Source organism: Helianthus annuus, chromosome 9, assembly GCF_002127325.2.
Source record: "Helianthus annuus cultivar XRQ/B chromosome 9, HanXRQr2.0-SUNRISE, whole genome shotgun sequence".
Taxonomy (NCBI): domain Eukaryota; kingdom Viridiplantae; phylum Streptophyta; class Magnoliopsida; order Asterales; family Asteraceae; genus Helianthus; species Helianthus annuus.
The window spans coordinates 177961469-177976842 of NC_035441.2; the positions used below are offsets into that span (position 1 = coordinate 177961469).

At 44.2% G+C, this 15374-nt stretch overlaps 2 protein-coding genes across 2 annotated transcripts; both read right to left on the minus strand.

The window, feature by feature from the left end:
• Positions 1 to 1313: 1313 nt before the first annotated feature.
• LOC110876853 lies at positions 1314 to 3970 on the minus strand. The gene is made up of 4 exons (XM_022125013.1): positions 2836 to 3970; positions 2307 to 2726; positions 1906 to 2262; positions 1314 to 1804 (listed from the first exon to the last, which is right to left on the minus strand). Exons 1-4 carry the CDS (start codon positions 3968 to 3970, stop codon positions 1314 to 1316), a joined length of 2403 nt encoding a protein of 800 aa, XP_021980705.1.
• A 51-nt stretch (positions 3971 to 4021) lies between these two features.
• Positions 4022 to 5606, minus strand: LOC110876852. Its single transcript, XM_022125012.1, has 2 exons — positions 4586 to 5606; positions 4022 to 4455 (listed from the first exon to the last, which is right to left on the minus strand). Exons 1-2 carry the CDS (start codon positions 5604 to 5606, stop codon positions 4022 to 4024), a joined length of 1455 nt encoding a protein of 484 aa, XP_021980704.1.
• Positions 5607 to 15374: the final 9768 nt, after the last annotated feature.

A 15374-nucleotide genomic window follows, 5' to 3' on the forward strand; every position in this document is an offset into this window, starting at 1 on the left:
ACATGTGGGAGTCAATTGGATGTAATATTGAGCGAAACACTATAAGTTTTATAAAAGGTTGATGTGCAAGGGTGTAACCACTTCTTGAGGTTCCACGGTGTTGCTATATTGACCAGCCAGAATGTTTTAAACAGTAGTAGGCACGAAAGACTATGACACCCCCCCTCCACAAAACGACAGATGGCAACCGGCTCGAAATACGTGTTTGTGTCAATGTGTTCAAACCAGCTACAAACAATAGTTTTTGAATCATCGTTGTTTTTCCAGCCTAAAATAGACAAATAAACCAACCATTCCATGTCCCTGAATAAAATTAAGATAAGCTAAGAAATATCAAAGAATATGAGTTTTCAAAATTTAGTGGAAGCTGTAAACACTTACATTCCCACCACTTGTGGCACAAAAGTAGCTGGCGCGCTATCGTTATTGGCAGGCTATGTGGATAGCTGGTTGTCAGATGTTGTGTTTGGAACGGACCAAAAAAAAGGGTTTAGGACATGCATTACTTATTATGTTGGATTAACGGCGATAAAGATGATAAAAGCTGCTTGCCATAATCTGAGGCAAGCCAATGTCAACACATTTAGTAACCTGCTAAACGTTAAGGAAGCATATAAAACAAATTTTTTTAGACATAATTAGCAGCAATCTATATACATATCCCCTATATGCAGATAATATATATATATATATATAGACGCACATATTTATATATGCATATCAAGGGCAAATCAAGCTCATACAATCCAACCTCAACACATTTAGCAACCTTGAGGGTCAACGTTGTCGCTATATTGACCAGCCAAAATGATTGAAATAGTTGCGGGCACGAAAGCGTATGCCCCCCCCCCCAATGACAGCTGGCAACCGTGGCCCAATATGCGTTTGTGTAAATGTGTTCAAACCAGCAACAAACAACAGTTTTTGAATCATCGGTGCCTTTTCTCCCTAAAATATACAAAAAAACCAAGCAGCACATGTATCGGAATAAAATGAACAAACAAAAAACTAAGAAATTAAAAAGACTATTAGTTTTCAAATTTTAATGGAAGCTATAAAGACTTACATTCCCACCACCCGTGGCGCATGAATAGCTGTTGCGGTGGCGTTACTGGCAGAATACGGGGCGAGTTGGTCGTTGGAGGGCAGATGCATAATACTCAACGTGGTACGTATATAGTTGTTGTGTCTGGGACAGAACAAACAAAAAAAATGGGTTTAGGGTATGCATCAGTTATTATGTTGGATTAAGAGCAATAAAGGCGATAAAAGTTTCTTGGTGGTCCAAAAAATTACGGTATGGCAAGTATTGTTTATTGTGTCTCATCTGATGTCGCCAAATTGTTAAACGTCTCTTTATAAACGATGTTTCTGGTATGGTTTTTCATGCTACCATTGCCATCCCCGACGATGACAATCTTTAAACCTTCAGGTGTCGTAACCCTTGAAAGCGCGACATATAGCTGACCATGGCTAAACACAGGCCGGGGTAAATACAGACCAACAACTTTTAATGATTGGCCTTGACTTTTATTAATGGTCATTGCATAGCATGGTTTCACTGGGAACTGGCGTCTTTTCATAATAAATGGCCACTTTGATTTCGTCGATGAAAGGGTTATCCTCGGTATTAATGCAGTATCTCCACGATTAGACCCAGTACGTATTCTAGCCTTGATAACAAATTTCCCAAGGTCTGTTATAATAAGGCGGGTGCCATTACATAATCCTTGCGAGGGGTTCACATTTCTTAAAAGCATGATAGGGAGGCCTTCTTTTAAATGCAAAGCGTGCGGTGGCATACCTGACAATGTCAAATAATTAAAGAATTTAACTGGGCACATTTTTTTTGTCTGTAACTAATATTTTAGTGCCGGGGGTGGGGGGTGGGGGGGTGGGGGGTACCTGGGAATGTCAAAGAGTTTAGAAATTCAGATGGATAGAGTTGTTCCTGTTCTAATACATCCGTGGACGCGCGACATATCTCATCAGAACTCTTGTAGGTCTTTGTGGTCCGTCTCAGTTGTGCAAACATGTAATCATTGATTTCGTCCGCGTCTATATTGCGCGAGGTTAGTATTGCTCTTTCACATAAATAATCGTCATCAACCTGCCTTTCTGCAAACGACGGGAAGACAGCGTTAACAATCGATTCCACAGGAAGGCCACAACCATCTACGATGAACCTGCTGGGTATCTCGATCCAGGTTGGCTCATCCTCACCTTCTTTGGTTTTTGAAGGAACAATTCCATCGCCGATTTCTAACCACCATTGTCGAAACGTTGCCTATCCATGTCTAGCACACCTGCTGAGGTGTATTCGTTGACACGCATACTACGGTGGAGTCTGAAGAGTTTACAACTTTTCCACAGATACGATTTATTTATGCATGCCTGAACAACATCTTCTCTTTTTCCTTTTGGGATGACGGGCAGGATTTGTCTGAAATCACCACCAAGCAAAACAGGCATGCCACCAAACACGCGTTCCCTGTTTGTGTAGGCAAGAAACCCCAAGATATCTCTAAGCGTTTTATCAAGCGCTTCAAAAGCATATTTTTGCATCATTGGTGCTTCGTCCCAGATGATTAACCTTACCTCTTGTAACAGGTGTGCCAATTGGGTATTTTGTTTGATGGCACACGTGCTATTGTGAAGTAATTCTAAAGGGATAGCGAAACGGCTATGAGCTGTCCGACCACCGGGTAATAGAAGGGACGCGATACCTGATGTGCAGAGATAGGTAAAGTGAGTAAAAAAATGGAGTTGCGTACGCGACCACATACATATGTTGCACAAGAATAATAATACAACATTCCAAAATTATTTTTTTACCTGAAGATGCAACCGCAAGGGCAATCATGCCCATAGATCTTAAGCGTGACAGAATGGCTTTGTACAGGAACGTCTTCCCTGTCCCACCCGGACCATACACGAAATAGAACCCGCCTTTTCGGGTGGTAACAGATTCAATGACTGTGTCGTATATGGCCGTTTGTTCCGTGTTCAGTGATGCATATAATCGATCGTGTTCGTCTGTCATCTTTTTTTTATTGTAACTCAACTCTTCCTTAATTAGACGATTATCCATCTTATCGAGGAGCGACGTATCCGGTTGGGGCATATCTGTGAAATCCGATAACGATTTTCCATTTTTCTCCAATAGTTCATTTAGTTCGATCAGGCAGTAGTTTTTAAGCTGGTCGTCAGATAAATGTAACCCTGGGAACATGAAGAGCCTACGTTTCAGGTACAAAATATCATCAGATAGTATCTCCCAATTTTGTGCCCAGAGTTGCGCCGGGCGATTCACTTCGCAAAACAACAACATGGTAAGAAACAATTCCCGTAGTTGGGAACCGGACGCCCATAATTTAGCCTCTGACAGCGCGTCATTCCACTCCTTGTCATCATTAAGCAAGCCATACGCATAGCAGGCTTCTTTGAACGTTGCATATACGACTCCGTCGACCGTTTTTATTTCTTCGAAACTTCGAGGTCCTCTCACAATTCTCAACAACATTCTTAGATAATACTTTGGCCCAGCTGCTGGATTGCAATACACAATCCGCCCAATGGCTGTCCGCTCCAGCCGCGTTTTCCATACCTTGTTATCCTCTTGCCACACATACCTTGTTGGTATCTCGGCGTACGTTAACTCTCTTGCTGCTTCATCTCTGTTGTTTAGCGCAAACCATTGGGTGAACATCGTGTCTCGTATCCCGTCCCGGTTTAACAGGGCCGACAAGTTGTCTGAATCACGTAACGTGAGCAGATGTTGATTAGGTGTATGGAACGTTAGTTTTATGACGGATGGGAATGAGTAATGTACAGGAAATGCAAGCATTCTCCACACAGCTTCACATGGTGATAAGTACCGGCAATCCAGATAGTTTTTAATCTCATCAACCTTAACAATCTGTTGTGTACGCTTTTCACCGTTATTGCCAATGTTTTCCTGAACAACCATTGTAGCCCTGTCTGGCCCCTTGTTTAAGTATTTAAACAGGTATTTTATCGCTCAGGATTGGTTGCACCATTCCACATTGATGTGCGATTCATACTTTAAGAGGAGGTAGCGGTTATATGGGACGACAAACCGGTTGTCAAGCTTCGTTTTGCCCTTCTTAAAGAAGATCTTGGTATCTCGTCGGCGATAAACCGGGTAGCCGTCTTCGTCAATTATTGTTTCTCGGTAAAATGGTTTCGGAAAGTGTTTCATGCATTTTCCATCTGTTGTACACGGAGCACTGCGCGCATCGTTCCCACATGGGCCGTGCAACATGTAATCTGTTACAGCCTTATAGCCGGATGGATCGTCAATTTCCGATGGGATCTCTGCAGAAATCAAATCATCTATGCCAGCCGGTGTGCGAGACTCGGCAGAATGTTCAAGCCACAACAAAAGGTGCGCGTGCGGTAGGCCTCGTTTTTGAAACTCAATTGTATAAACAGCTGTATATAACCAAGGGAACAAAGATTGAAGTCAGCAAGGGGAAAAAGGGAAAATTAGAAAGTTTAAAAAGGTTAGTATTTGTGGGAGAATTGATACCAAAATAAAGAGGCGAGGTATTACAAACTGTACCTGCTTGGCAGCTACCAAAGATTTGTTTCTTCATAATATCTTCAATCAAGGAGGTTAGCTTTAGCTTAAAAACGCGTGATACAACATCTGCACGGTCATGAGACTTTTGGCCTGGTATGAGAGACACCATGTCTTCGATTTTAGGCCATTTTGGGTTAGCTGTAAACGTTACAAACAGGTCGGGGTTCCCAAAAGTGCGGCATAGAGCCATGGCATCTTGGTAATTTTGGATCATATATCTTGGACTGCCCGTAAAGGTTGCCGGTAAAACTATACGTTGCCCGATAGCCTCAGCATTTGTATCCCCACGCGTCACAGCGTCACAAACATTATGATAGAGCTCAACGCGCAGCTCATTTTGGTTATTCCTCATCCAGCGCAATCTTTGTTCTTCGATAGCTGCGTATGAGTCAACTAAATACTGTTGGAATAAACGACCGCCTCTTAACAGGGTGGTGCCTTCGTTATTGCGATAATGGATTCTGTAGCAGTAGTATTCCCGCATTGTGACACATTGTCGTTTAGTCGCCCGACGTCCGGTGTTGTCATGGTAGTGTATTCGTTCGTGGAACCCGGTCTCTCCGTACGGAAACAACAACGGATATTGCAAAGGCATGTAAAGCTGATGTAATTCTGATATGCGTTGAAGCGCGCCGCGCTTTGTGCTAACGATAACATCACGTGGTTCAGTGTTGTCCCCAAAGTCGTTTGTGATAAGAACAACAACCTCAGACACATTAGGGCGGTTGTATTGTGGATTGTTTGTTATTTGGCCAAGTAAGCGTAGTTGACAATTCTTTCTTTCATTTTGAGTGCACCAGTCACGTGCCATGCGGAAGGCGGTAGCCAAAGGACTGTGGGTGTCTAACATTCTGATGAGGGACGCAACAATTGCTTCATCACATGTGTCGTGACAATGGGTCTGGCCAAACAAAGCAGTTATACGGTTTTTAACTTCGTTTTGCGTGTCGTAGAAATACAGCTGAGCATATCTTGGTTGCTCACCTTCAACTGGCAACATGGAGCCTATTCGGTGGTAGTTCTGCCCACTTATTCGGAAGGTGTATAGGCTTCGACCACTGTTTATAGTGTGACACTCTAGGTTTTCCCGAACAAATACCTTGTAATAGCCTTATGTGTATATACGTTATTAAATGAAAAGTTGCGTGTTATCTTGATGATTCTATGTGATCCTTGTGCTAAGTGTGTTTTATGTATGTAGATTATATATTTATGTATGCGTGTTACTAGTGAGCCGAGACCACGAAACCCAACTCGAGACCACCCGGTCTCGAGTGAACAATGAACATTTGGGCCGGTTGGGCCATGCCACTCGGAACCAAATGTGCCGGCCTTGAAACGGGTATAAAAACCCAAAACCCTCACCACACTCTCCTTTACACTCTCATTCATTTCACTCTCACAACTCTCACACTCTCTACCTCTCACTAAAACCCTAAAACCCTAGATCATCAACCTCCTCTCATCTCCTTTCTCTTTCGGATCAAAACCGGTGATAGCAAGGAATTCCGGTTCAAGCTTCGGATCTTACTCGGAAGATTATCCATCCTATTCTCACACCTTAAGTCTAGCCGGTTAGTATCCCTTTTGGTTTGAATGTTTAAAGAATGTTGTTGTGTGTGATGTTTATGTAAAGATGCTTGTTTGATGAGGTAGTAACATATTTTGCTTGATTAACTATGCTCCTTCATGATTTTAGATGTAAACGGTTTGGTAATTAGAATCATTCGAATTAGGTTAAGTACTTCCATCTTAGCCATTTTTGCTCATAAATGCTTAGTTATGATGTATGAACATGTGTGTGTATGAATCAATGGTGGATGGTTATTACCATCCGATTTATAAAGATGAAATAGGGCAAAATTTGGTGCTTAATGATTGACTGATCTCATGTTACAAAGTTGTGTTGAGAACCAAGGATTAAATGTGGGTTAAATTGTTTGAATATTTGAATATGCATTATGAACTAGATGAAGGTGATATGAACATTCAAAAATGCTTGCTTTAATCCATTTTGCTTAGTAATCAGACAAGGAAACATGTTACTGCAATATGGTTGGGTAGTACAAAATTTCATGAAATCAAAATGCTATTGGCCAGTACAGTGGACAGGTTCTAGAAGGATTCAGGTGCACGTAACAGTGGTTGCGAGTCGGAACCCTTGGTTGCGACTCGCGACCAAAACGTGATTCGTCGAGATCTCCCGGTTGCGACTCGCAAGCAGCACATGATAAACCGAAACCAGGGTTGCGAGTCGGAATCCCTTGGTTGCGACTCGAGACCAAAGCGTGATGAACCGAGACCGAGGTTGCGAGTCGGAACCCTTGGTTGCGACTCGAAACCGTGCATTCTCGAGTCGAAACCGCCCTTGTCTCGACTGGGCTGCCTAAGTGTTATTGGGCCAAAAGCTTGTTGGACTATCTGTTGACTGGACTGCTTGTGTATCTGTTACTGTTGTGAATGTTAGAACAGGCCCAATAACCCAACTGTTGAATGTGTGCATTTTAAGTGTGTCTATACGTGTTTGCTATACGTGATTACTTGTACCCCTACTTGACCTATATCTGGTAACCATGCTAGGACGTGGTGACCAACGTGATTGACCGGGTATTTAATCTACCAAGCAACCCAAGGTGAGTTCACAACCTAAAGCATGCGTTCCCGGTGGTTTGGGAAACGGAACTACAAACAACACTATCCCCTAGGAGGGATACAACTTACTTTTCTTCCCTTGTTATTGGGAACCTTTAGTTAATTACTGTTTATACGGAATGCAACTAACGGCACTAAACGAAACTCTATCACTCAAGTCCCTACTACATAATACCGATTAGTCGCCGGGGCCAGGCGAACGGGTTATTAGTTGATAGCGCTATTTAGGTTTTACCAACCTCACACCGTGCCATGGTATGGGATCGGTCGTGAACTAATGTACTCAGGCATCCGTCAATGATGATAGAACATTGACATCGGGGCATCCTGCGGAAACGCAAACGGTTACCTAGTGTTCGGTATTGGAAAAACAGTTTAGTCGCTAACTTTTGGGGTAGCTCCCCTTGGCATGTATAAACGAGTAAATTAACTGGTGAAACAAGTTTTTGGTAATTAAAACTGGACAACTAGTGAACTCACTCAGCATTATTGTTGACACCTTACTGCATGCTTTGCAGGTAACCAGTGACTGAGGAGCTGCTGCTTGGGAATGTGTAGTGTTCGTCAAAACCCGTGTGTTGGGTTTTAATTATCTTGAACTTTGAACTATCTTTTTGGATTATGCTTCCGCTGTTTTTGTTTAAACTAATTATCAAACTTAAACTACGATGTTGCTAACTACTTTAGATAGCAATTATTTTACTATTAACCAATGCTTAGTATAATTGGTGGCTGGATCCTGGTCAGTCACGCCCTCAAGCGGATGTTACTCCGCAGGTGGAATTTGGGGGTGTGACAGATTGGTATCAGAGCCATTGGTTATAGTGAACTTGGTTTTAAAAAGAAAAAAAGGGGGAAAATCTTTTTGAGAAAAACCAGACTATAACCCGTGACTCGTGATGACACTACACTCCAAGTGCAAAGCTCGACTTATTTGACCTCATAGCTCGGACCCATGTTTACATGCTTGTTTGTCTTATGCTTTCTGCTCTACTATACGTACTAGTTTGCCTAATTAGATAGATACGCCTCCCCTCTTCTATCTCATTCTCGCTATGTTACGACACCACACTCATACTATGTTTTCTGGTTATGAAGACAATGAGTGGACGCGGACGAGGAAACGTCAACATGACTCAGGCTCAGTTCACTAACCTGATCAACACGGTGGCTGCAGCTTTCGCAGCTCACCCTGGAGGTAAAACTCGTTATTTTAGGATGTGTAGATCCTACCGTCACATCGTCTTTTCACCTCTAAGCCCATTCGTATCACTCTCACAACAGGTCAGCATGCGCCTGTGCAACCACGTGTCTGTACTTTCAAGACCTTCATGGATTGCAAGCCTCTTCCATTCAATGGCACTGAGGGTGCCATAGGTCTTCTGCACTGGATCGAGAAGGTTGAAGCTGTCTTTGCTGTCTGCGAGTGTCCCCCTGCTAATTGGGTGAAGTTTGCTACTGGTACTCTTGAGGGAAGCACGCTTTCGTGGTGGAAGGCGCAAATTCAAATGCTTGGTTTGGAGACTGCTAACGCTACTGCATGGGAAGATTTCAAGGATATGATCAAGGAAGAGTATTGTCACAGGGATGACATCCACAAACTCGAGGACGAGTACTATGGTCTCAAGATGGTTGGGTCAGAGATTGAGACCTACACCAAGCTGTCCAACGACTATGCTGCACTTTGCCCAAACATGTCCCGACCCATGTATCGAAGGATCGAATTGTACATCAAAGGCTTAGCCCCAGAAATCAGGAGCCATGTGACCTCGGCCAACCTCACTACCATACAGCCTGTGGTCCGTCTTGCCCACAAACTCACCAACCAGGCTGTGGAAGAGGGCAGGTTGCCCAAAAGGATCAGTGCTGCGGAAGGAACTTCTAGTGATGGCAAGCGAAAGTGGGATGGAAATCAGGGCAAAGATGCTAACTCTACTTAGGCCCCAGCTCAGCAAAGGAAAACTGACAACAACAAAGGCACTCAGCAACAGGGTGGCTACCGGGGAAGCTACCCTAAGTGCAACAAGTGTAACAGGCACCACAATAGGGCATGTAACAAGGGTCAGTGTCAGCGATGCAACAAGATGGGGCATGAAGCCAAGGATTGTAGAAGTCAGTTCCCAGCAAGGCAGAATCAGCAACAACCCCAACAGCAACAGCAGCAGGGAAACAACCGCAGATGTTTTAAATGTGGGGCAACTGGGCACATGCGAAAGGATTGCCCTGAACTGAATCAGAATCGCAACAACAATCAGGGAGCTGGGAACATTGAGCAAAACAACAATGCTGGGAATGGTGCAAGGGGAAGAGCTTTTGTGATTGGAGCTGGAGAAGCAAGGAACGACCCCAACGTCGTGGCGGGTAAGTTCCTACTTGATGATCGTTATGTTTCTGTGTTATTTGATTCCGGTGCCGATGCCAGTTATGTATCCCTTCGCATTAGTAAGAAACTTAAGCACCCGCCTGCATTATTAAGTTCTAAGCACATCGTCGAGATAGCTAATGGTAAGAACATCGAGGCCACACACGTGATCCACGACTGCACACTAGAATTGTCTGGTCACACGTTTAGTATCGATCTTTTCCCTGTCAAACTTGGAAGCTTCGACGTCGTCATCGGTATGGATTGGTTATCTAAACATCGCGCTGAGATCCTCTGTCAAGAGAAAGCGGTTCGTATTCCACGTCGTTCTGGCCGACCCCTCATCGTTCAAGGCAACAAAGGTGGAGAAGTCACAGGCATTATCTCGCTTCTGAAAGCCCAGAAGTGTTTACAAAAAGGGCACACCGCTATCCTAGCACTTGTCACCGACACCCACGAAAAGGAGAAGAGGATTGAAGATTTTCCTGTAGTACGTGACTATCCCGAGGTATTTCCTGAGGAACTACCTGGACTCCCTCTCCACCGTCAGGTCGAATTCCAAATCGAGCTAGCCCCCGGAGCAGCGCCTATAGCTCGTGTGCCTTATCGTCTAGCCCCTGCAGAACTGAAGGAACTCTCTACGCAACTACAAGAACTATTGGATAAAGGATTTATCCGTCCTAGTTCATCACCCTGGGGAGCGCCAGTACTCTTTGTTAAGAAGAAGGATGGCACGTTCCGAATGTGCATCGACTATCGTGAGCTGAACAAGGTTACCATCAAGAATCGTTACCCCCTCCCGCGCATCGACGACCTATTCGATCAGTTGCAAGGATCGAGCTACTATTCTAAGATTGACCTGCGATCAGGCTATCATCAGCTGAGAGTTCGTAATGAAGACATCTCTAAGACTGCATTCAGGACTCGTTATGGTCATTACGAGTTCCTCGTTATGCCTTTTGGAATGACTAACGCACCTGCGGTTTTCATGGATCTCATGAACCGAGTGTGCAAGCCTTACCTCGACAAATTCGTGATTGTGTTTATCGACGACATTCTGATCTACTCGAAAAGTCAAGAAGAGCATGAACGACACCTACGCCTTATCCTCGAACTCTTACGCAATGAGCAATTGTACGCCAAATTCTCGAAGTGTGACTTCTGGCTCCGAGAAGTCCATTTCCTTGGGCACGTGGTCAACAAGGACGGCATTCACGTCGACCCCGCTAAGATCGACTCGATAAAGAATTGGCCTACACCCAAGACTCCAACCGAAGTTCGCCAATTCTTGGGATTGGCAGGATACTACCGCAGATTCATCAAGGGATTCTCGAAGATTGCACAACCCCTCACGACTCTTACTCAGAAAGGCATTGTTTACAAGTGGAATGAAGCTCAGGAGTCGGCCTTTCAAAGGCTAAAGGATAACCTCTGTAGCGCTCCTATTCTCTCGTTGCCTGAAGGCACTGACGACTTTGTGGTTTACTGCGATGCGTCTATCCATGGGCTCGGTTGCGTGTTAATGCAACGCGAGAAAGTTATTGCCTACGCCTCTCGACAACTCAAGACGCATGAAAGAAACTACACTACGCATGATTTGGAACTGGGAGCAGTGATCTTTGCTCTTAAGATATGGAGACATTACCTGTACGGTACCAAGTGCACTATTTACACCGATCACAGGAGTCTCGAGCATATCTTTAGGCAAAAGGAATTGAACATGCGACAGCGCCGCTGGGTCGAACTCTTGAATGACTACGAATGCGCCATCAAGTACCATCCGGGCAAGGCCAATGTCGTGGCAGACGCCCTCAGCAGAAAGGACACTATACCAAAGCGCGTGCGAGCATTGCAACTTACCATCCAGTCTAACCTCCCTACCCAGATCCGACATGCTCAAGTCGAAGCATTGAAGCCGGAAAACATCAGGGCTGAGTCTCTGCGAGGATCGAGACAGCGATTAGAACAGAAGGAAGATGGCGCTTACTATGTAACAGGGCGCATTTGGGTTCCACTCTATGGAGATTTACGTGAACTCGTGATGGACGAAGCCCACAAGTCCCGTTACTCAGTACATCCTGGTTCGGACAAGATGTACCACGACTTGAGGACTACATATTGGTGGCCTGGCATGAAGGCCCACATAGCAACATACGTCAGCAAATGTTTGACTTGCGCGAGAGTCAAGACAGAGTACCAGAAGCCAGCAGGCCTACTCCAACAACCAGAAATCCCGAAATGGAAATGGGAGCAAATTTCCATGGATTTTGTTACAGGGCTACCTAGATCTCAACGTGGAAATGACACCATTTGGGTAATAGTAGATCGATTGACCAAGTCCGCACACTTTCTGGCTATTAAGGAAACAGACAAGTTTTCTACCTTGGCGGAGATTTACTTAAAGGAAGTAGTTTCGAGGCACGGGGTGCCAACCTCAATTATTTCCGACCGAGACGCTCGTTTTACTTCGGAATTGTGGCAAGCTATGCACAAATCCTTTGGCTCACGTTTGGACATGAGCACCGCTTATCACCCGCAAACGGATGGACAGTCCGAACGCACCATCCAAACCCTAGAAGACATGCTTAGAGCATGTGTGATCGATTTTGGCAAGAATTGGGAGAAGCATCTACCGCTAGTGGAATTCTCCTACAACAACAGCTACCACACTAGTATTCAGGCAGCACCTTTTGAGGCATTGTACGGTCGTAAATGCCGGTCCCCTCTCTACTGGGCGGAAATCGGTGATAGTCAAATCACGGGCCCAGAGATGGTGGTAGATACAACGGAAAAGATTGCCCAGATCAGACAACGCATAGCGGCAGCTCGTGACCGTCAGAAGAGTTACGCTGATAAGCGTAGGAAACCACTAGAATTCCAGGTCGGTGACCGGGTTCTACTTAAAGTCTCACCCTGGAAGGGTGTGGTTCGCTTTGGTAAACGGGGCAAGCTTAATCCGCGATATATCGGACCATTCGAAATTACCGAGAAAGTCGGTAAGGTTGCTTATAGATTGAACCTGCCTGAAGAACTGAGTGCGGTACACAACGTATTTCACATATCTAATCTGAAGAAGTGTCTATCAGATGAAACGCTCGTAATTCCTTTCAAGGAACTAACTACTGATGAACAGCTACACTTTACTGAGGAACCGATTGAGATCACGGATCGAGAGATCAAAATCCTCAAACGTAGCCAGATACCTCTTGTACGAGTCCGTTGGAACTCGCGACGCGGCCCAGAGTTTACCTGGGAGCGGGAAGACCAGATGAAGCACAAGTATCCCCAGTTGTTCCCAAACGAAAACCCCAGCACTGAAGCTACGACCGAATTTCGGGACGAAATTCCAAACTAACGGGGGGATGATGTGACACCCCGTTGAAACGTTCTCACTTATACTAGCTTGACAGTGACTGCCTTAACTTTCGGGACGAAAGTTCTTAAAACTTGGGGATAATGTGACACTCTAGGTTTTCCCGAACAAATACCTTGTAATAGCCTTATGTGTATATACGTTATTAAATGAAAAGTTGCGTGTTATCTTGATGATTCTATGTGATCCTTGTGCTAAGTGTGTTGTATGTATGTAGATTATATATTTATGTATGCGTGTTACTAGTGAGCCGAGACCACGAAACCCAACTCGAGACCACCCGGTCTCGAGTGAACAATGAACATTTGGGCCGGTTGGGCCATGCCACTCGGAACCAAATGTGCCGGCCTTGAAACGGGTATAAAAACCCAAAACCCTCACCACACTCTCCTTTACACTCTCATTCATTTCACTCTCACAACTCTCACACTCTCTACCTCTCACTAAAACCCTAAAACCCTAGATCATCAACCTCCTCTCATCTCCTTTCTCTTTCGGATCAAAACCGGTGATAGCAAGGAATTCCGGTTCAAGCTTCGGATCTTACTCGGAAGATTATCCATCCTATTCTCACACCTTAAGTCTAGCCGGTTAGTATCCCTTTTGGTTTGAATGTTTAAAGAATGTTGTTGTGTGTGATGTTTATGTAAAGATGCTTGTTTGATGAGGTAGTAACATATTTTGCTTGATTAACTATGCTCCTTCATGATTTTAGATGTAAACGGTTTGGTAATTAGAATCATTCGAATTAGGTTAAGTACTTCCATCTTAGCCATTTTTGCTCATAAATGCTTAGTTATGATGTATGAACATGTGTGTGTATGAATCAATGGTGGATGGTTATTACCATCCGATTTATAAAGATGAAATAGGGCAAAATTTGGTGCTTAATGATTGACTGATCTCATGTTACAAAGTTGTGTTGAGAACCAAGGATTAAATGTGGGTTAAATTGTTTGAATATTTGAATATGCATTATGAACTAGATGAAGGTGATATGAACATTCAAAAATGCTTGCTTTAATCCATTTTGCTTAGTAATCAGACAAGGAAACATGTTAGTGCAATATGGTTGGGTAGTACAAAATTTCATGAAATCAAAATGCTATTGGCCAGTACAGTGGACAGGTTCTAGAAGGATTCAGGTGCACGTAACAGTGGTTGCGAGTCGGAACCCTTGGTTGCGACTCGAGACCAAAACGTGATTCGTCGAGATCTCCCGGTTGCGACTCGCAAGCAGCACATGATAGACCGAAACCAGGGTTGCGAGTCGGAATCCCTTGCTTGCGACTCGAGACCAAAGCGTGATGAACCGAGACCGAGGTTGCGAGTCGGAACCCTTGGTTGCGACTCGAAACCGTGCATTCTCGAGTCGAAACCGCCCTTGTCTCGACTGGGCTGCCTAAGTGTTATTGGGCCAAAAGCTTGTTGGACTATCTGTTGACTGGACTGCTTGTGTATCTGTTACTGTTGTGAATGTTAGAACAGGCCCAATAACCCAACTGTTGAATGTGTGCATTTTAAGTGTGTCTATACGTGTTTGCTATACGTGATTACTTGTACCCCTACTTGACCTATATCTGGTAACCATGCTAGGACGTGGTGACCAACGTGATTGACCGGGTATTTAATCTACCGAGCAACCCAAGGTGAGTTCACAACCTAAAGCATGCGTTCCCGGTGGTTTGGGAAACGGAACTACAAACAACACTATCCCCTAGGAGGGATACAACTTACTTTTCTTCCCTTGTTATTGGGAACCTTTAGTTAATTACTGTTTATACGGAATGCAACTAACGGCACTAAACGAAACTCTATCACTCAAGTCCCTACTACATAATACCGATTAGTCGCCGGGGCCAGGCGAACGGGTTATTAGTTGATAGCGCTATTTAGGTTTTACCAACCTCACACCGTGCCATGGCATGGGATCGGTCGTGAACTAATGTACTCAGGCATCCGTCAATGATGATAGAACATTGACATCGGGGCATCCTGCGGAAACGCAAACGGTTACCTAGTGTTCGGTATTGGAAAAACAGTTTAGTCGCTAACTTTTGGGGTAGCTCCCCTTGGCATGTATAAACGAGTAAATTAACTGGTGAAACAAGTTTTTGGTAATTAAAACTGGACAACTAGTGAAATCACTCAGCATTATTGTTGACACCTTACTGCATGCTTTGCAGGTAACCAGTGACTGAGGAGCTGCTGCTTGGGAATGTGTAGTGTTCGTCAAAACCCGTGTGTTGGGTTTTAATTATCTTGAACTTTGAACTATATTTTTGGTTTATGCTTCCGCTGTTTTTGTTTAAACTAATTATCGAACTTAAACTACGATGTTGCTAACTACTTTAGATAGCAATTATTTTACTATTAACCAA